Source organism: Hemitrygon akajei, chromosome 14 (genome assembly GCF_048418815.1).
Source record: "Hemitrygon akajei chromosome 14, sHemAka1.3, whole genome shotgun sequence".
In the NCBI taxonomy this organism is placed as follows: domain Eukaryota; kingdom Metazoa; phylum Chordata; class Chondrichthyes; order Myliobatiformes; family Dasyatidae; genus Hemitrygon; species Hemitrygon akajei.
Genome location: NC_133137.1, coordinates 19,517,587 through 19,541,135, shown reverse-complemented (window position 1 = coordinate 19,541,135; position 23,549 = coordinate 19,517,587). Strand labels below are relative to the sequence as shown.

The 23,549-nt window shown below is 38.6% G+C and overlaps 1 protein-coding gene across 5 annotated transcripts in view; it reads right to left on the bottom strand.

Annotated features, from left to right (window-relative positions):
* The window catches only part of clip1a (CAP-GLY domain containing linker protein 1a), a 160,354-nt gene that overhangs the window by 102,233 nt on the left and 34,572 nt on the right, over positions 1-23,549 (bottom strand). For 4 of the 5 annotated variants that reach the window (XM_073065546.1, XM_073065547.1, XM_073065550.1 and 1 more), the window contains exons 2-3: positions 20,484-20,675; positions 10,559-11,118 (exon numbers count right to left, since the gene is read on the bottom strand). In XM_073065546.1, the coding sequence (XP_072921647.1) occupies positions 10,559-11,118; positions 20,484-20,577 (654 nt within the window). In that variant the 5' untranslated portion in view covers positions 20,578-20,675. Of the gene's footprint in view, positions 1-10,169; positions 10,229-10,558; positions 11,119-20,483; positions 20,676-23,549 lie in introns of those variants that run through there. The other variant, XM_073065548.1, reaches the window with a different exon arrangement.

The following is a 23,549-nucleotide window of genomic DNA, read 5'->3' as shown; positions in this document are numbered from 1 at the left end:
GATTTTGCTGCAAAATGACTTTGAGTTGAAGCAGAGATTCAAAAAAGATCATATCAAGACAACTGGTTACAGAAAGAAATTTCTGAGCGCTCTCCTGCACTGGGGAAGAAAGGATGCTCTGTTACCTTTTCAACACCTAATTTAGTGGAGTGTGGTTTCAGTGAAGTTGCCCAACTTTATCAAAGCAATGAAACAAACTGCAAATTACTGAATGTAGAAATCTAAGACTCCTTCTGAGTGACATTCAACCTGATGTTGAGAAGCTGATATCACTGCACCAAGCCCATCCATCACGTTGAAAGGTGAAAAAGCAATAAAGTAGTGAATAGCTGGACTACTAATGTACGTTGTAAAATTGTTGATGAAAATTGTTTTTCCTGTAATTAAATAAAGAAATGATTTTATTTATAGCTTTAAATAGCTTTCAATGATTCTTGCAATTATTTGTCACTGCTTTAAATTTGCAGTTCCTATTTTCTTTCACTAGACAAGCTAAATTAAAATTCTTTATAGCTTTTATGTAATGGAAAGGGAAAGGTGGGTGCTAGGGATGTGGTCTGGGACCCAAGGGGGTGGTAATGCAAAAAAGTTTGGGAACTACTGGGTTAGACTATTAATTTGCTCAGTCACCGAAGTCCCAGACTTGCACCATTATCAGCATGTATTTTCAGCAACCTGAATTACACCAAGGCTTGGAATTGAAAGGCAAGGATAACATAACCCATTCCTGCTAATTTTGGATTATTAACACACTCTCAGCTGACTTTTATTGGTTTACTGCCAACCTGTCAGGAAGCACTTACTTCACTTCCAAAACCAGTGGGTCCCAACCATAACTTTATGTGCTTCCCTGAACTGTTTGCATTGTGGCTCAGTCATGTGCAGAATCAGACAACTTCTCTATTCTGGGTTGCTGAATAAACATTATAAAATAACGGACCTGAAGCAGATTATAATAGACGTGGAACAGGACAGGGAAAGGTATAAGCCACTCATCGCCTCTGAAATATTCTGCTATTCCACAAAACTCTGCCTAATAAAGCACACTAACTTCATAAACAGTATACTCTTTAGCTCTGTAAATGTTTTAATACTTTTGGCATTTAGATGATTGATTTTCCCCCCAGTATGTCTTTTTAAAAAAACTTTCTGCTACCCTTTGTATGAAGAAGTGTTTCTAAACTGCACCTTTAAAAGGCCAGCCCCTGATTTCATACTTTTGTCCTAATCTTCCAATGAGCAGAAAGAGTCTCTCTACTCATTTCATTCCATTCAATGTACTAAAAACTCAATCATATCAATCCCTAATGTTAATATTTTAGTGAATACAAATTTAGCAAATGTAATCTCAATTTATTGTTCAACGTTTAAGGTATTGGTCACATTCTGGTGAATATGCATTGCACTCTTTGTATTTTTTTTTAAACGTTACATTAAGCAAAACCAAAGATTTTGCACAACTAAAGCAAAACCACCTCCTCTTTTATTTTAAATGTCCCATTATAAAGGACAATATCCAATCTATCCTAATGATTATCCTTATACATGACTACTACACTTGAGTGAGATGTACATGTAGATATCTATTCACTGCTCCATTACCGTCTGTGCCATTATATGGGTTAGAAACTCAGATTTATCCAACTTTTTCATCCAGTGGAAAACCTTACATTTACCTGTCTTGAAACCTGTGATTACTGACCTTTTATCAATGCAATTTTATGCCTGTGACTACAGCTAATACAGTATGTCACCAATTTGTTTGCCATTACCAAACTTGAATGTGAAGCTCAAGATTGACGTTGAGTTGCTTTGACTCCGGTTCCAATGATGAAAATGTGGGATTCACAGATGACGCAGCATGTGTTTAATGGGAAAAGCATGTGGGAAGTTTGGGAGGTGGACAGCCCCTTCCATCATTTATGCTCCTGACACAGCAATTTGAAGTTAATAGTGTAATCCCTGATGCTCCTTCTCCATTTGGAGAGTGTGCGTTTTAGGGATTCCGACAAGACGGGGGGGAATGTTACACTTTTTCAAGGAGGCTTTGTAAACATCTTCTACATTCATAATCTTTTGTCCAGACAGAACTCAGAGTAGAGTGTCTGTTTTGGCAGCTTCGATGACTGGGATTTTGGCATGGGACAAAATGCAGATCTTGGTTCAATTTATCTTGCCTGTGGATTTTGCAGAGACTGCTTAAACCAACTTTCTCCACCAGTTATAGCCAGTCCAGGTCTCAAATTCTGCAGGAAAGTGGAATGATTGCAGCTCGAACTTTGTACTAGGTTTAGGGTCTTGCTCTTGAAACATTTTTTCCCTCAATGGTAAGACTCTTGGCAGTGTGGAGGATCAGAGGGATCTTGGGGTCCGAGTCCATAGGATGCTCAAAGCAGCTGCGCAGATTGACTCTGTGGTTAAGGCGGCGTATGGCTTTCATCAATCATGGATTTGAATTTAGCTGAGAGGTAATGTTGCAGCTATATAGGACCCTGATCAGACCCCACTTGGAGTACTGTGCTCAGTTCTGGTTGCCTCACGACAGGAAGGATGTGGAAGCCATAGAAAGGGTGCAGAGGAGATTTACAAGTATGTTGCCTGGATTGGGGAGCATGCCTTATGAGAATAGGTTGAGTGAACTTGGCCTTTTCTCCTTGGAGCGAAGGAGGATGAGAGGTGACCCAATAGAGGTGTACAAGATGATGAGAGGCATTGATCGTGTGGATAGTCAGAGGCTTTTTCCCCAGGGCTGACATGATTGCCACAAGAGGACACAGGTTTAAGGTGCTGGGGAGCAGGTACAGAGGAGATGTCAGGGGTAAGATTTTTTTTTAAACTCAGAGAGTGGTGAATGCGTGGAATGGGCTGCCGGCAACGGTGGTGGAGGTGGATATGACAAGGTCTTTTAAGAGGCTTTTAGACAGATACATGCAGCTTAGTAAAATAGAGGGCTATAGGTAAGCTAGTAATTTCTGAGGTAGGGACATGTTTAGTACAACTTTGTGGGCCGAAGGGCCTGTATTGCACTAGAGGTTTTCTATTTTTCTAAAGGTAATCTGAAGAGGATGCTTATATACCTTTGCTAAGAGGATGACCCCAAGATATAGAAATTGCCCCTTTTCTTTTTTAAAGGTCTTTTTACTGAACTTCTGAAGAGTTGTGCAGCAGTAGCAGATTGGTGAGGACCTCTGCTTTCTTTCCAAGGCAGAAGCTTACATATACCTCAACTAACAGGTCAATAATTACTTGGTGTTCAAGATTTGAACTTAACGATATGCGAGCATCATCTAGACCACTTAGTTTGATGGCTGAGGCTAAAGTCTTCTTGGCTCAGTAGTTATCCATAAAGTTATAGGTGACAGAGGATTTTTAAATCTTGAGGAAGTTCTATCCTAAAGGGATCAAAATGAATCGCCTAAGTAACTTCAGAGCCAGGTTCTGAAAAGGACCTCTGGAAAAGCATGATTGGTATGAAGTGAGTTGGGAAAGCTCACTCCAGTGGAATCCTCCTCTTACAAGAAGGCACAGATAGATCCAAGTCACTTGAGCTGAAACTGATAACAATACAATGGGAGTGGCCACCGATTATTCCACATCCATTAAGTTGATCCCAAACGAAGGTGCAACAAAAACACTGACACAAATATTATTTAAAGTCTCAAAGACTACACAATGAATACTCTTCTTGGATAATATCAGAATCGACACCCTATCCTCATTATATGCGTCTTCAGTCTATACGGATTCACAGTTATGCAAGTAACTTATTTCTACCAATATCTCCTTATATGCGTCCAAAACTCAGTTATGCGAGGAGCACTGCTTTGCCGCTGATACAAGTCCACGTGCGCGCGCCTCACAGTCTCACTCTTGCCAGTCTCGCATTGGTTTTGGCAAGCTGTGGATGCATGATCTTGCGCTCTTAAACTTTTGTTGGTTTTACCCTAATGGTGCAGTGATTTTGTGCTTGAAATATTTAACTATGCCTCCTAAGCGCCCGATTTCATGTCCTGGGCCATCAGCCGAGTGGCAGAGAAGCATTTTAACACTTGAAAAAAAGTTGAAAATTATAAACAGCACGGCATCAGCTGAAGGTAACACAACTCTGGGACGCTACTACCGGGAACAGAATCTTGCCTTTAAAGTTCTTCTGTTGCTTGACAATGCGCCAGCGCATCCTAAACATTTGGGCAGCATTCATCGTAATATAATAGTGCATTTCCTGCCGCCTAACACAATATTGCTGATTCAACCTCTCGACCAAAGTGTGATCCACATTCAAGTTTTTTTTTTAAACGGTGAACTATCTCTCAGATGCTGCAAGCAACAGAAGATTTTGAAAATCCCGGGAGTTTACCAACGGTGAGGGAATGGTGGAAGTCAGAACACTTGGCACAAATGGTGATGGACATAGACCCAAGTTTAGAACGGAGTCAGCATTTCAGTTGTTCCCTGCTGTCAACCCTTCTTCCCTACAAGCAAATTTATGCTGAAAAACAAAATGCTGCCAAGCAAACAACCCTCACCACTTTATTCAAACCGGTGTCATCTCCTGTTGCTGTTCTGTGAGTCTTCCTTCATCCCTTGCTGTGCTCGATGTCCATCTTATCCATGTAAAGCTGCCCGACACCACAACAACCATTCATTTCCCGGAGCGAACACACCTGCCACTGTTGGTGGGTACTGTACACCCTAGTATATTAACTTTCTATGATTTATTACATTGAATATTACCTTAAATTGATGAAATATAATCTAAATGTTGCCTTGTGATACTGCTTGTGTCGTATTGGTATGAAAATGTGAATAAATGATAGATAAAACATATTTAGGAAACCCTCTGGAATGCATCCCTATGTTCTCCATTTAAATAATTATTCACATTATGCATCGACTGTGAGGAACATATCCCCCACATATAATGAGGATAGGGTGTACCTTACAGCCCCTGACAAACATCAGCTACAGGATGTATAGCACTTGGATTGCTTTGAAGACCATTATAATTGATATGTCTGAAGAGTCTCTTGGCTGGATAATGCCAGGATTGGTTTGGTAAGGTCAACCAAATGATCCAGTGGCTTCAACACTTGCAAGTTGTTCTGAAATGGGTGCTCTTTATTGCTTCACCAGGTTATAATAAATTAAAGGATACTTGTGATTCCAGCTTGGATTTTTGGAGGACACCACTAATCACACCCTAGAAACCCAAGTACATTCTCCGTATATCCTAACTCCTTGGCATTTGGTCCAAAACCAGTTTGGAATCAAATCTGTCCAAAACAAGCAAGTACTGCTAGAGAATTGCATTTTCATTAAATAGAGGGTACTGCCTTGCAGCAAGTTAACCCAGTCTTATGATTCCAGTTTGCAGGTTATGATAACACTGTTCCAAGCACATTTATACAAAAAAGTTAGTATCACGTGAACATGAACCCCAATTCATGCTTATATTACAGCCTGATTGCATAAAGACACATTTTATTATAATATCACCACTGAATACAAATTTCTTAGATACAAACATAGATCATAGAGAACAAATTGATTTTAAGAGCATTTACTCATCCTGTAGCAATCAAACTTCACTCCCGAGGAACCAAACAACTTGCCCAGTCTCTGCACATTCTACTCAGACAACTGCTGGAAAACTACAATTCAATAGCGTTATATACACATATTAAAATAAGCTATGGATGACCAACAATATTTCTCATCTTTGAGGGCTTACAATTGAAATACTTGTAATGGAGTTCAAGCAAATACAACTGTATTTCCTTTCATGCAAAAACAAAACTTAAAGCAAAATCCCCAAAGTATTTGCAGTTTTAGAGATTTCATATTATATATAATTGCATATATATAAACTTCACCATGCAACATAATTTGCATTACTATATGAAGCACTGATGGTAACTTATGCCAAGTACACCCCAAGGAATTAGGAATTTCAAGACATCTGCAAGAGCTACATTCATACCTTGTCAATGAAAAACAGTGAGCTTAGATCCTTCTCACTAACCTCATGAAAAGGAAATATAACTGCTTTCATTAGCAAGTACATCAACAAGGGCAGAGCAGTAGATGTAGCCTATATGGACCAATAAGACCTTTGATAAGGTTCTGTACTGAGCTAATCAGATACACAGTTGACTTGATGGCATGAAGCATAGCGTGACAATGGAAGGTTTTATTTAAGAAACACACTAGAGGCCTGTGACTAGTGGTGCACCCCAAGGGTTGGTGCAATTCCAACGTACACAGTGTTTTTCCCCATCCCCCCAGGGGTGTTGAATCAAGAACTAGAAGCAAAGGTTTAAGATGAGAAGGTAAAGATTTTAATAGGAACCTGATGGGCAACTCAGAAGGTGGTCAGTATATGGAATGAACTGCCACGGGAAGTAGTTGAGGCAGGTACATTGATGATGATGTCGACTCAGGCCTGAGAGGCCAGCATTGGGCATTTTCATGCCTTACAAGGCGCAGAATGAAAGACTGTGTGGCGTGCCACTCCTCACACAGACATTTCACAGTATTTTCCTTTATTTTACGAGGTTGAGTTGTGAGCTCAACACTCAACTTGGCACGGATGGAAAGCATACTCGGGAATGGCCTGACTGGATCTGAACCTGGGAACCTCCGTTCTGGAGTCCGGCACTGACGTCACTGTGCCATCAGCCGGTACATTAAGAACATTTAAAGGTATTTGGACAGGCACATGGAGAAGAGTATGGGTTAAATACAGACATATAGGACTAGCCGAAAGGCCATTTGTATGCTGTATAACTATTACCCTCAATAGCTCATCACTGAAAGTAAAGTAAGAAATGGCAAATTCTCATTTTTGTTATGCTCTGCAAATCCCAGGGAAACTGAGAGGTGTTGCAATGCAATATCAGTTTCCCCAACCAAGATAGAAAGCAAAATCAATTAACTTTCCAACTTCTAACTGCAAGCCGAATCTATGTTAGACAGCTTGTGAGATAGCTGGAATAAATACAAGGCAATATAAAGGGACTATTTTCTTAACACAAAATAGATTAGATTTATCTCAGGCTATTACATTCATTTTAAAGTTTGGCAAAGTTAGAAAAATGTGTTGCTATATCAGACCTTGCAGTTCAAATTTACATGGTCCAGTTCCAAATTACATAGACCATTTAGAAATATCTTGACAACTTTTCACAATGTTCAGGACACAGTATTAACATATTCTGTGCCCGTTGATTGGTGTGGATGGGGTGGATATTGGGAAGGTGAAAGCATTGAGAAAATGGAAGGAAGATTTGGATTTATGTAGTGCCTTTTTGTCCTCCAGATACCCCAGGACATCTCATAGCCAAGCCAGTCTATTTTATGTTAAACAAAAGTTACTACTGTAACATAGTAACAAACTGCTTTTTTCCCCCTTTGGCTATGAAATATAATATTGCTAATATCGCAATTAGTATTCAATGTTTCAAAGCTTATTTGAAAGAGAAAGAAATGTTTTCCATTCTGATGGCCCTGCAAATGAAGAAGTGATGACTGAAAGTCAAGTAGGCTGACTCATAAAGACACTATTAGCCTTCAGTGCACATTTCCAAAGTTGCTGCCAAAAGACCCAATATGGATTTTTGAATACAGTGAATTGGATCCAAGAACACTGTTCTATCAATAGATGATTCCTAACTGAAATATGAAAGGAATAAGTTATACATTCATCTTGCAGCACATTGTCTTTACCAATGTGACTCTGTTGCCTTCAATACATTTATAAATTCAATGGAATGTTGGTATATGCTTCAAGCAAAATTATTTAAAAATATAAAGTTTATTCTAGAAAAGGTCTGCATTCCATTATAACGTTATGCATATTATAGAGTGCCCTCTGATATTTAGTAAAGAAAATATGCTGAGCAACGATAGCTTAAACTTTAGGACCATAGCTGATAAAGGCAGTATAAACTATTGTGTGTACAAACCCCTTGATCCAGTTTCATGCTGTGAACTGAAAAACAACAGCCCCTGGGATTAGAAAACAAAAGTTAGTCTAATTTGGGTTCGTGGTAAAAATTGTGGCTTCAGGCATGGACTGGATGGCTGCTTTCTGAGCTAAAGATTTCTATAATTGCAATTTACACTCACTTTACCATGGACTTGCCACATTAAGATTTCTTGTCTCCATTAATCAGGAGCCAAGTGTAGTGCAAGCAAATCCATCCAGAAAAGGCATGACAGTGGCCAGAATCAGGAAAATCACTTCTATGCATTTTTACCAACTATTGTTGTCTGACATTGGAAAATGACAGGGCGAATGAATTCATTTCAGCTGTGAAATAAATTGTTGAATTATAAATCACAGATCCAACAAAAAAGTAAATCAAGATTAAAATTATAGGGAAGTGAAAAGTTGGGTGACTGCCAAGAATGACGAAAGTTACAGGAGGCAAGTGACAAGTACAAGTATAAACATCCATATGAGAAAACCATATCATAAACTGAAAAACAAAAAAGAAAATGCCAATGACTCAATAGGTCACAGATCATCTGTGCAGGCTAATATTTAAACAGAATGAACAATCATTTCTGACTGTAATATGTTAAATTTTCAAAAGCAGTAACACTACTATTCAAAAAAAAATTGAAAATGGCATACAAAATCAGGTAAATTAACAGTGTTTTCACATCTGTATCCAAGATATCAAAATATGTCAGATAGGTACAAAATGGGAAGCACTTTGACATTTAAAATGCATGGCTCAGAGTTGATATTTTACTCTAATACTCATTAGATGTCAACACCCCAGTGCTGCATTTGGTTGAATTATCACTGCATGGCATTGAGACAAAACTGACACTGAGATTTCAATTAGACACCAAGCACCGCACAACAATGCTCCAGCACAAACTCATGCCTGGATTCCTGTAACATCCTTTAATATTGGTGAAAATAGAGGTAAGGATATACACAAAGGCAATGGAGAAAATTTAACAGAAAGACAAAGACAGTCAGGGCTGAGCTCTTCAATTTCAAATTTGTCCCCAACTTTCACTCTGCCACCATATTTGGTTGGTCTGTCTCTGACACCTCACTTCTTCTTTCTCGATCTCAGTCTCCATCTCTGGAGACAGACTATCTACTTCTACTGACATCTTTTACAAATCTACTGACTCTCAGTTATCTTGACTACACCTCTTACCACCCTCTCACTTGTAAAAATGCTATACATTTCTCTGTTCCTCTATGTCTGCCATATCTTTCTCAGGATAAGGCTTTCAATTCCATAACATCTGAGATGATCTCCTTTTCCAAATACTTCCACTACCATCAAAGCTGCCCTCACCTGCATCTCCTCCATTTCCTGCACAGCTGCATTCACCTCATCCTCCCAGTGTCATAACAGGGACATGGTTCCCCTTGTCCTTACCTATCACCCCATAAGCCTCTATATCTAATATATCATTCTCCATAATTTCTGTAATTTTCAACAGGATCCTACCACTAAGCCACCACTTTCCCTCCCTCTCCATTCTCTGTAGGGTCTGCTCTCCAGATGACTCCCATATCCACTCGTCCCTGCCCACTGATCTTCCTCCTGGCACATCACTGCAAGCGTGACAAGTGCTACACTTGCACCTACAACTCCTTCCTCACCACCATTCGAGGCCCAAAACAGTCCTTCCAATTGAGGTAACACTTCACTTTCCTGGTATTCTCCTCCTCCTCTTTCTTCCAAGGTCCACTGCTCTCTCCAGTTAGAATCCTCCTTCTTCAGTCCCTTTACCTTCCACCCATCACCTCCCTGTTTCTTACTTCATCCTCCCTCCCCACCACCCATCTTACTTATCACCTACCAGCTTGTATTCCCTCCCCTCCCCCCTCCTTTTCTGGCTTTTGCCCCTTCCTTTCCAGTTCTGATGAAGGATCTCAGCCCCAAACATCGACTGTTTATTCCGCACCATAGATACTGCCTGAATTAATGAGTTTCTCTAGCATTTTGTGTGCACTACAGGCTTAGGTTAACAAGCAGTTGGTAAATGTGTTGGAAGATAGTTTAGAGATAGCTTTTTCCACATGATCAGGACAATGAAGAAACATAGATTTGGTTTCTTTATTATCATGACAAAAAGTTAGGTTGTGAATACTAAAAGTAATTTGATAACTTTTGTTCTATATATTTACTTACTTTGAAATGATTGCTAAATCTATATCCAGCTTTGTCCCCACAAGGTGAAAAACAGAAGCTGGAAATCTGAAATAAAAACAGGAAATGCTGGGAACATTTACCAGGTCATGCAGTATTAGATGAACAGTCTTTGACCTGAAACATGAACTGCTATACCCACTGGATGATTCCAACATTCTCTGCTTCTATTTTTCTCAGCAAGTGTTACTTTGGGTCAAGGATACAGTTAGAGGTTTGTGAGCATTAAGGGTTGGAAGGGGCAAGATTCTGGAATGCTTCTTGTAATGTTAGATGGTGAGGCAGAGATTAGCATAACATTCCAATAAATCGTGCTTTGTGCAAGTAGTATGAAAATTACTTGAGTAACATTAAATACTTAGCAAACCTACCAAGACTCTGTCTCCAATCTTTAATTCACGTTCCCCTTTCTTAACAGAACCAGCTTCTGAGAGATTCGACACAGATTCACTTCCTGTTTTTAAGAGATTGGACATAGCCGCAGAATCCTGAGCTCCAGCTGGTGCAGCTTTTTGTGCAGTTGACGGAGACGGAGCTGCTGCACCACTGGCCGATGTAGATGTGGGTGATGTTGCTCTGGAAGCAGATGTTGCCCGAGTCTGTGAACCACTAGCTTCACCATCTACCACTGGGCTTCGTGACAACTTTGAAGGTCTTGTAAATATTCCACGCAATGGTTCACATTGGAAATATCGAACCCCGGCAACTGAACCATCATTTTTACCGATTGGTTCATCCAAAACAATTCCAGCCCACTGGCCAGGGGCAAACTGACTCTCCCCAAGGAACTGGATGTAACCAGGTTTACTGCCATTTACCCAGATGCGTTCTCCAATCTTGAAGTCAGACACATGTTCTTCCTGCGCCTCCGTGGTGGATGTGCTTGAAGATTTCTCTCCAGATGATGCTTTTTGTGTGGTAGCAACAGATGCTGTATACAAGAGAAAAAATGACAATTATTTGAAATCATGCTTGCTATTTTCTTTTGAAAAGTTACTTATCCTTTTGATAATGTCCCCTCAAGTCTAAATGACAATGATTTCTTGTCAGAGTACAGTTCCATGAACATTAATGTCTGTACAGAATCATACATATCGTTCTTCATTTGTGATTATTGACAGCAAGCATAATGAAATTATTACACCATCAGACATTAGACGCAGATCAAACCTGAGTTTAACTGATGTGCACCAGAAATTTTGGCTAATTTTGGCTAAATATTCCTGTTCTTAGGCACTGGAACACAATAAAATAGGAACAAGAGTAATCCATGTGGCCCCTCAAGACTGCCTATAATTTGATACTAACAATAAAACAGGGCAAAGGTTAAAGGTGAGGAGGAGTATTTTTAAAAGGAATTGAGGGGAAAGTTTTGTTTTCACTCGAACAGTTGATTTCTGGAATCTATTGTCAGAGGATGTGGTGTAGTCAGATACAATCATTACATTTTGAGAGACCATGGATATCCATGGTCTCCTCTACTGTCAAGATCTGTCCGCCAGAGAAAGCAGGATCTCCGAGTGGCCACACATTTTAATTCCACGTCCCATTCCCATCCTGATATGTCTATCCATGGCCTCCTCTACTGTCAAGAATACTGCGTCCGGTGCTCCCAGTGTGGCCTTTTATATATTGGTGAGACTCAACGCAGGCTGGAAGACCGTTTCGCTGAACACCTACGCTCTGTTCGCCAGAGAAAGCAGGATCTCCCAGTAGCCACACATTTTAATTCCACGTCCCATTCCCATTCTGATATGTCTATCCATGGCCTCCTCTACTGTCAAGATGAAGCCACACTCAGGTTGGAGGAACAACACCTTATATTCTGTCTGGGTAGCCTCCAACCTGATGGCATGAACAATGATTTCTCTAACTTCTGTTAATGCCCCTCCTCCCCTTCTTAACCCATCCCTGATATATTTATTTATTTACCCCCCTTTTCCCCCTCTCTCTCTCTCTGCCCATCACTCTTTGCCTGTTCTCCATCTCCCTCTGGTGCTCCCCTTCCCCTTTCTTTCTCCCTAGGCCTCCTGTCCCATGATCCTTCCACTCTCCAGCTCTGAATCCCTTTTGCCAACCACCTTTCCAATTCTTAGCTTCACCCCACTCCCTCCTGTCTTCTCCTATAATTTTGGATTTCCTCCTCCCCCTCCTACTTTCAAATCTCTTATTATCTTTCCTTTCAGTTAGTCTTGACGAAGGGTCTCTGCCCGAAACGTCGACAGTGTTTCTTCCTATAGATGCTGCCTGGCCTGCTGCGTTCCACCAGCATTTTGTGTGTGCTGCTTGAATTTCCCGCATGTGCAGATTTCCTTGTGTTTGCGATTTTAAGAGAGATTTAGTCAGGCAAGGCATATGGATCTTGTATGGGAAAATGGGAACTGAGTAAATGGACAAAGGTTGGCATGAGCATGATGAGCTGTTTTCATGCTGTACTGTACAACTCCATAATCATGGCTGATCTGCACTGGCTTCAACTCTTCTTCTGTGCTAGTTACTCACATCCTCAATTCTTCAATCTTTCAATAAATTATCTATCTCCATCTAAATACTTCTAATAAAGCTAGTCTCAACAATCATCTGGGGTAGAGAATTCCAAAGCTTCATCACCACATGCAAAAAGAAATTTCTATGCACCTGTTTTAACTAAAGTGCCCTTTAGTTATAACTATCTTGTAATCCAGAGCTATTGAGATGAAATAAAATTTGTACCATGATTCTGACTACAATAAATGTATTTTCCTATTTAAAGTTGCACCATACATTCATAACAAAATATCATCTTTTCACATCAAAAATTTTCACTGATTTAAGATTATCATCATAGTTATTTAGTTGGAAAAGGAGAGAAAGCAATTACATTGAGTTTAGCAGACTTTCTAGATGTGAAAACCAACTGGAAAGGTCAATGCTCAATGGTTTCCACAGGATTTTCAATAGATTTTAAAAAAAGCAGACTCCATCATGACTGCTGTACAACAACAATCTCACCAACTTTGATCAATTGATAATACAGCAGCCTTGCAATCAGAAAGTTATTGTTTAAAGCTTTACATACAAAATTTCATCATATTATCTCGGTCAGATTAAGATCTTAGCCTCACAATAAATTACTTTTATATAGTGCTTCATATATATATATATATTTAAAAAAAATCAGGTAAGCAGCTTTACATCAGTGAAGACCATCAGAATTCACTAACAAGAGACAATGACAGTGATGTTAGGGGCAATGACTGAATGTCTGAGCAAAGCACTCTTTCAGTTGGGCAGCATTAGGCTTGGGTTTCACCAAAGAATTCTAGAAAACGGGATGTAGAAAGCTGAAATCTGTGTTAAGAGAATGCGACATATTCCAAAGACTTGCAAATCCTAAATAGAGGTTTAATCCATCTATTCAGATGCAAATTAATTTGTGAAGAGCCAGCAGTTCTTCAGTACTATTTATCCCCTCACCAACACCACATAAATTAATTACTAACCTCATCTGTTGTTTGCAGGATTTTGTTAAGCATAATTTGTGCCATCATTTTGACATCCTTTAGTGCTTCTTAAAGATTGGAAAGGCAATAAATACTCATTTTGAATCAACAAAAAATTAATTGCTTGATTCACTGTTTCTGAAAAGCATTTAACTATGTTATAAACAATTTGTCTACAATCATCTGTTAAAGACCAATGACCTGAAAAAATAATTCTGCCTCTATGCAGAGGTGATACCCGACCTGCTGAGTAACTCTAGCAGATTTTGTTCTTATTTCTGATTTCCACTTCTGACATATTCAGCTTCTCAACAATCTTTTGTTGTCATGTTACGTGACCTATACACATCAGTCAGGCATTCATAACTCCTGGATATGTATGGATACCCAATCCTTACATACATGGAAGCTTCCATCGCTTTATTAAAAAAAAGTCCAATGAATGTGTATGTTCATTTCTATGAATGTCAGAACAAGTTTCCTCTCTACTTTTAACAAGAGAAAATCTGCAAATGCTGGAAATCTGAGCAACACACACAAAATGCAGGCCAGGCAGCATTTATGGAAAAAGGTACAGTTGACATTTCAGGCTGAGACTCTTTTGCAGGACTGGGGGGAAAAAGCAGAGTAAATCTACTCTCTCCACTTCTAATCAGCTTTATGTGTTTACGATATTATTTTGGTACAATACTGTGGAGGTATGGTTACCATATCAAGTGATTATTGTATATTTCCTGACAAGTGTGAGATTGACTTACGGACCTCTATAAAAGCAACCTGCTCATTACCTTGGGGACAGCCTATATGTCTAAATGATGCAGACAGCAAAGAGTCACTTCCCTGTCCAAACAAGCTGTATTCAGGAAATGCTTTGAAGAAAAGAGACAGCATGACTACTGGCTTAGCCAGACTGACAAATTTAGTCAGCTGTCAACCCTTCAAAATGTTGCAAAAGTTTCTGAATATTCCAGATGATTAGAAATTTGAATCAGAAGCAGATTGTCGGTTTTGCAGACTTCCACAACTTCACTTTCCGGGTGGCAAAAACTCTAACATCAAAGTACAGCTGGGGAATGATTTAAAACAAATCTGCCAGTGAGTTTGGGACTTTCCAGGCAAAACTGCTGACATTTCCTCAGAATATCTAAGCCAACATGTCACAGGTCAAAAATAATTTTTGCCCGATTTAAGTTTTGCATTTCAAATTTGACTTGATGATGAATACAAAATGAAGTTTGATCATTCTCATTTTAACTTGGGAGACCTTTACAAACATTTCAGAACACTTCAAAAGCTCCACAAAATTACTTTATATGATGTAAACAAACATCATGATGCAATTCTATCACATAAGCAATCCTAAGTGGCCACTTGATTTAGTTGAGGATATTATTCTGACTTTCACATTTAAGAGAATTTTTGCACAGGGGAGTATCCCCCACTCTTTAAAGAGCACTATGATTTTTCAACAAGCAGAAGATGAACATGTTGTTAAGTTCAAATCCAAAGCACATGCAAACTTCTCAAAGTCAGAAGTTCAACTCAAGGTTTGAACCTAGTACTCAAAGCCAAAGTTTGCCTATGAAGGCAAAATGACGTTTTAATGATGCTAACTTTCTTCAGGAATATGAACGGAAAACGTCAATTTATAAAGGGCAAGTCTTGGGACCCTAGATCTTTAATGCAAATTATGTTTTAGACTTTATTTTTGTCTTCTGCGTTAGTGTGTCAGTAAAAAAAGATGCAAATTTTAAATTTCCAAACATTCATTTTTTGAAAAATTAAAGGTTACAGAGACATTTTTGTTAAAGAAAGTAACATATTAAGTAAAAGACCATTTTTCAAATTCAAACTTGATTACTTTGTAGGTTGATAGCCCAGTGCATAATTAAGCAAAGATAACAAACAGGTGTTACTGATCAACTGAAACAGAAATAGAAGAAATCAAACTTGGCAAAGGACAAATAAACTAAAAAGGTGAGGGTGTGGCAGATGAGACAGCTTAACTTTCAAATCGTCAATTCTTACATCATGGCAAGAGTGAGCCATGACACAAGTTGGTCATCCTGTATCAGCAAAGTCTCTCCCAAACAGAAATTCTGCAGCAGCCAGAAGTTTCTAGATGTGCTGTCCAAGCTCTTCTGAAGGAGCACAAAGAAATGGGCAAAGTTGAGGACCACATATACAGTGGTCAGCCATGGAAACTGAGTGCAGCAGATGAGAGATACATCAACTTTATGACCCTTCTAAATTGGAAGAGGTTCAGCACTGCTATCAGCTCTAAACTCACAGAAACCCCTGGAACCCCTCTAAAGTCTGGAAAAACTCATCAGAAGTGGTCTTCATGGAAGAGTTACTGCCAAAAAATGGAAACAAAGCCAAAAGACTCACCCATGTACAAAAACACAAAGAGTAGATGTTTTGTACTGATTAGTCAAAACTTGGAATTTTTGGCCCAAACAGGAGGCATTTTATCCGTAGAAGAGCTACATGGATGAGTGTCTGCAGGCAACAGTAAAGCATGTGGAGGTTCCCTACAAGTTTGGGGCTGCATTTCTGCAAATGGAGTTGGTCAGAATTACTGGAATTCTCAATGATGAGAAGTACAAGCAGATTCTCATCTATTACGCAATACCATCAGGGATGCGTCTGATCAATCCCAACTTAATTCAGCAGTTGGACAACGACCCAAGCACATAGCCAAGGTCATAAAGAATTATCTACAGCAAAAAGAACAAAAAACTTTTGCAACAGATGTTATGACCTTCACAGAGCCCAGATCTCAACATCATCAAGGCTATCTGGGATTACCTGGAGAGACAGAAGCAAACGAGCAACTTCTCCAAGATGCTTGGAACAACCCATCAGCTGATTTTCTTATAAAACTGCATGGCTAAGTACCTATGAGAACTGACACAGTTTTAGAGGCAAAGGGTGGTCACACCAAATATTGATTTGATTTAGAGGCAACACGAGTGAATCTGCAGATGCTGGAAATCAATAAAAACACAAAATGCCGGCAGAACTCAGCAGGCCAGACCTCCTCCCGTGGATGCTGTCTGGCCTGCTGAGTTCTGCCAGCATTTTGTGTTTTTATTGATTTGATTTAGTTTTTTAAAAAAAACCTATTTATTGCTCTTTACAGTAATTTTTGGTTATTTAGAAACTTTTTATTTCATTATTTTTGGAAGCATCTTCACTTTACAGATTTATTACACACATCCTTAAGACTTCCGTGCTGTACTGTACGAATATTCATCCTGCAGAAGCTGATTTAGTAGAAAATTCAGTGAGTTAGTGCTCACAAACATTAAATATGACAGCAACTTCTGCAGTTAAAAATGAAATTCAGAATATTAATGTCCATATTTTATTGCTTTTACTGATGCTTTGTCAAATAGCATTCTTTCCCACAATATACCAAATAAGCATACTCCAAGTTACAGATTCAAATGTAATTGAATTTAATAAGAAATTAAGGCTTAACGGTTGCCAAATAATCTCCAAATCTTAATTCTTCTTTGTAAACAGTGGTGTCAGTCCTTCAAATCTCAATTATGGGAGATTTGAAAATAAATTGTTAATTACATCATTCATTCTTTCAGTGTATTTCCCTTCCCTTGCTTTACTTATTTCATCTCTTTACTTCAATTTTTACTGTTTTTTCTACTTTTGATTCTGAGTATTTCATTAAGAATTCTTAAAAATAATTGTCAATGTCATATAGCTATTACTTGCATGGTTCCCACTGGCATCAGTTACTATATTATAGAGGGTTTAAATAAAAATAGCCTCCATATCTATATCATTTTCCAGTACTGCCTAGAACCTGTTGTACAATACATGTAAAGTCATCAACGTCTAGAACTCTATTATATGTAAACCATGTAACGCAATTATATTGATTTTTGAGAACTTTTTCACCGAGAGAGTTGTGGATCTATGGAATGCTCTGCCTCAGAAGGCAGTGGAGGCCAATTCTCTGGATGCTTTCAAGAAAGAGTTAGGTAGAGCTCTTAAAGATAGCGGAGTCAAGGGATATGGGGAGAAGGCAGGAACGGGATACTGATTGTAGATGATCAGCCATGATCACATTGAATGGCGGTGCTGGCTCGAAGGGCTTAATGACCTACTCCTCCATCTATTGTCTAAAACTTCCTCAAACCAATAATTTCTAATATACTTAAAATTCTTCTATTGATCATACTGGATTCACTTGATCTAAATGGCTTAGCTTTTTGTTATTTATCCATTTTCCTGAACTCCACTGTCCCATATTAGTGGTGGCTTACTCATCCTAACTTTCTAAGGAATCCCACTGGTTCCCTATTCAAGAGGATATTCGCTCTTTTTAAATATTGAATATCCTCAAACTTCTGAAATGTTGGGACACCTCAACCTGGATTTATTTTGTGTTACTTATGATTTTGTCATTTGGACTTTCAAACAGGATGCAAATCTTCATCAATTTTTCCCTGTTCACCAGCTGAAAATGACCAATTCCAGTACCCCCATGCACAATTTAGATCTCAGCTGCTAACTTATAAACCAGTGCCCTCTGTTACTCAGTTCCACATCACTGTCATTAAGAGTTCTGGATTTTCCTGGTAATGAAATTACATTGTTCTCATTTCTTCACATTGTTACTTTTGTTAATGAAATTGCAATATTTGAATCCCCTATCATTACTCGGGGGTCACCACAGACCAGAAAAGCAACTAGAATATTATTGCCAAAGAATGGTTAAAGGCTGGACATCTGCCGTGAAACTCAAAGTTGTCTCCATGTAACATGCTATCATGACAGGGATGCCTGCTATTGCTCCTCATTCCTTGGGCAAAAAATCTTTTTCAAGCGCAAACGGGGATGATGGCAATACCCATATCATGAACAAGAAATGTTTTTGGTTTCAACATCCAAAATATTACAATATTTGGTCAGCTTTTGCTCTTTAATACACAGGAGATACACAAATACAGGAAAAAGCTTGAGGTATTGATGCCAGTTACAGAGGTAACATAGATTGTCTCCAATAATGAAGGGGATATATTCTGTACTTTTTATACCATTCCCCTTGCATTTACTTAAATTTTTGCAATCACTTACGTAATTTATCTGTCATTGCAGATTAACAAATGTTGCAATATTACTTTTTCTTCCATGATCAAGTTTTAGCTTTAGCAGTGAAGTAAGATCATAAGACATAGGAGCAGAATTAGGCCACTTGGCCTATCAAGTCTGCTCCACCATTTCATAATGGATGATTCATTATCCCTCTCAACCCCATTCTCCTCCCTTCTCTCCGGAACCTTGGACACCCCGACTAATCAAGAACCTATCACACTCTGATTTAAATATACTCATTGACTTAGCCTCCACAGCCATCTGTGGCAATGAATTCTACAGATGCACTGCACTGGCTAAAGAAATCGCTTCTCATCTCTGTTCTAAATGGATGTCCCTCTGAGGCTATATCCTCTAGTGCTAGAGTCCTTCACTATAGGATACATCCTCTCCACATCCACTCTACCTAGACTTAAATATTCAATAGGTTTCAATGAGAACCACCCTCCCCCATTCTTCTAAACTCCAGCGAGTTCAGGCCCAGAACTATCAAACAGTCATTGTACATTAACCCAATCATTCCAGTGACCTCCTCTGAACGCCCCCCAGCACATCTTTTCTTAGATAAGAGACCCAAAATTGCTGACAATACTCCAAATGCAGTCTGACCAATGCCTTATAAAGCCTCAGCATTACATCCTTGCTCATATATTCTAGACCTCTTGAAATGAATGCTGACATTGGATTTGCCATCGTTACCATTGGCTTAACCTGCAAGTTAAAACTTACAGGATTCCCTAAAGGCTATTTCAGGTACATCTTTTGGGAATAGTACTGAAGCAACAGGTATACAAATTAGAACCATTAAAATGCTGTAATAATTTAAGATTTCATTTAAGGATAACTATGACACAGAACTATTTAAAGCAGAGATACAGAAGCTATAAAGAAAAAATAACATGTTTAAGTGTAACCTTACATTATTGCAGTGAATTATGGTTCCATCTCACTCACAAAATTTGATGATATCTAGCAGTTTATCACTGTAGATCCAATGTCGTTAATCTTTCATTACAGCCTCAAAACCGCATACTGTCATTTCCCTACAACAGAATTACTATTTCCTTTTCTTTCCTCTCACCACACCCATCATGCCACATAAAGGTTACATTTAAATCTAATTTCAATTAATGAAATAAATGTTGAACAGCCCACAGAAAGCCATATTAAGTATTAAAAGTCTATTCTATACTGGAATAGTGCCAGTATTTAAAAGATGAATACAAAGGTAAATGGAAAGTACAAAGGGACAGCATAGAAAATTTCAATTTACTACTCACGATTCTCCAAATCAGAAATATATTGTTGGCTTGTATCTCATAAAACTGGATATTCCACTATTCGTCATTGTGTGAAATAATTAGCATGCAAACTAACTAGAAAGCAACTGAATCATAAGGCAATTAAAAAGGTTGAAATTTGATTACCTAAGCTGTGCAAGTATTCATATTAACAATGCAGCCTAAAACAATACCTTACTATTTAACTACCTCAGTTGAAGCTTAAAGCCCAACAGACCTTAAGAAGACAGCAGAATTGTGCAATGAATCTCATTATATACATCTCCATCAAACAGATTTAACAAAGCACTGCTCCAAGACGTAAAGCAAAGCAAAATCTTCCACAATGGTTAACCTAGACTTCATTTACAACATACATAAAGTCTAGACAGGAGATTCTAATGACTTACTTGCAGATTGTGTAGCCGCTTGCTTCACTGCAGTACTTGCTGGCTTGGCAATCTTGCTGGGAGCTTTCAACCCACTAGGTTTTAGCAGACTCATCCTTCTTCTCTGCTTCCTTATTCCAGCCTTTGTTTCAATTAAAGTGTTTCCAAATCATCGAATCATCTGCACTGTTTTTAGATAAGCTCATTTAAAACCTGCAGACAGAACATTACAGAGTGAAAATATATTTTAGCCTCCATCAAATGGATTTAAAGTGTTGCAGGAAGCAGTACATAAAACAGCTTCCTCCTGACAAAGCACAATGCTCTTTTCCACATGCCTGAGCTCCTGTGAATGACTTCAATGAGGTTCTTCCCGATGCTATGCTTGTATTTTTTTGAACAATAGTAATTTTTCCTGTTTTAAAACCCAAACATACAATTTAAAGATTTTTACTCATTTGTCAAACAAGGTTTCGATATTTTGTATCAGAACACTTCCTAGATGAATTATTTTTGATAATCACTTATAATATTTTGTCCTTTTGTTTATTAAATACATGACCTTTGATTACATTCCCAGTTACACATTACCTCACCATGCAAGGACATGGTTATATTAAAACACAAAGCACTCACCAATATGTAATTATACATTTTTAAACATCAAAGGCAATAACATATAATTAAACTATAAATCTCATGCATTATTAATGACCATACGCCACAGAAGCCAGTGATTAATTCCATCCCAAAAAAAGAGAAAAGAACGTGTTGGTGTTTCTTGCTCAGTGAATCAACACATTTTTTACAAGGTCCCTTGCAACTCACCATGGAATAGTGTTCACTTTCAAAATGGAACTAACTACACATGATCTAAACACAGGAGGGAGCTAACATGCAGGTAGATGAATTCAACACATTCCTGAAATGCTTTAACAATTACTGCATCCACTATTAGGAATGCCTTCCTTAGATTTCAGTTATTAGGAACAAGCTAAACAACCAAATCCATTTCATTGTTTACAGCCTTCTTTCACCCTCACCAAATAACCTACGGTAGTTCCTGTAACTCTTCCCTGATCTTTTTTTTCCTTCATTAACTTTACTATTAGAGTCATAAAACCAGAGAACAGTACAGCACAGAAACAGGCCATCTGGCCCATCTAGCCTGTGCTGAACTATTAATCAGCCTAGTCCCATCAACCTGCACCCAGACCACAGCCCTCTATACCCCTCCCATACATGTACTTTTCCAAATTTCTCTTAAATGTCAAAATCAAACCTGCAGCCACCACTTCCGCTGGTAACTGGTCCCACGTGCTCACTAACCTCTGAATGAATTTGCCCCTCATGTTCCCCTTAAACATTTCACCTTTCACCATTAACACAACCTCTAGTTCTAATCTCACCCATGCACAGTGGGAAAAAAAACTGCTTGGGTTTATCTCATCTATACTGCTCATAATTTTATATAACAATCAAATCTCCTCTCATTCTCATACGCTCCAGGGAATAAACCTATTTAGCCTCTCCCTATAACTCAGGTCCTCAAGTTCTGGCAATGTCCTTGTAAAGATCCTGGTAAGATCCTTGCAACATCCTTGAATTCTGAATGCTTAGTATTTTCCCCCAACTCCAACTTACAAAAGCAAATTCTTTCACCAGAAATCTGAGTGAAATTCATCTTCTAATATCTTCAGAATTATTTTGATACATGGTTATTCTTGCATCACTGCCCTCTTGAAATGATCTGTCAACAACAGTAAAAATCATCCTCTTCCATTTTTACAGAATTGTAACTCCTCTTGTATTGCATTTCTTAATGTGTGCCAAACACAAAAAAATTGTTACAAGCATTCAAATCAACTCTTCAAGATAAGTGGACATGCAAGACTTAGAGAAAAAGACTCAATTCTTATCTTAAAAAGACAATTCATTTTTCAACAATACCTCCCACAAGTAAAAGTATTCCTCTGCTCTGTACCGTATTAAGAATCTTGAACACCATGTGTTATAATTCTTTAGAACTCCAGGATACAAGTCTACCTTGTCTTCCTCACAAGACAAACTGGCCATTCTAGGTAGGGGCCTAATAAATTTTCCCCAATCTGCTTCCAATGCATTTATATCCTTCCTTAATTACAGAGAACAATACTGTACACAGTATTGTATTATGTAGTCCTAGCCTGGTGTAATTGATGCATAAATTCCCTGCACTTGCATTCCCCTAGCAATAAACAGTGACACTGTTAGCTTTCCTAATTACTTGCTGTAACTAAGTACAAACAGTCTGCAAATCATGAACTTGGTCATTCAGATCCTCTTCCATCTCAGCCACCTATCATTTAGATGTTATCTGGAGCCACATCAGACCAGTGCTTATGCCGGTTTCCGTGGTGTGAAGTGACTGAGTGTACGAAACTCTTTCCCTCCCCCCCCCACCCCCGATAGGATGTCAGTCCATCGCGAGGTTAACTTGAGCAGTGTGTGGTTAAGTATCTTGCTCAAGAACACAACACACTGCCTTGCCTGGGGCTCGAACTCACGACCTTCAGATTGTTAGTCCAACGCCTTAACCACTTGGCCACACATCTTTTAGATGATGGTTCTTTTATTCTCACCACAAAAAAGAATTTCACCATGTTACCTCCTACATTATGAGTTTTTATTTTTCACAATAACTTTTAATGCTGCATTGTTCAAATGCCTTCTGGAAATTCAAATATAGTTCCTCCGCTGGTTCACCTTTGTTGACAACACATCACTTCTTTAAATAACCCCAATAAGTAAGTTTTATTTTCACAAAATCTCATTGATTTTGTCAGATTACCAAGTACCTTGTTGATATAGATTTTGTTTTCAAATGGTTACAAGCTAAAGCAGATACAATAGTGGTGTTTAAGAGGCTTCCAGATGAACACATGAACATACAGGGAATGGAGGGATACAAGAGATTGATTTCAATGGCATTGTGTTTAGAACAGACATCATGACCTGAAGGGCCTATTCCTGGATATATTGTTCAATGTTCAATGTGTAATGCTCTGGTTAAGATTTCTACAGCTATGCTCTGAGGTAGTTTTATTT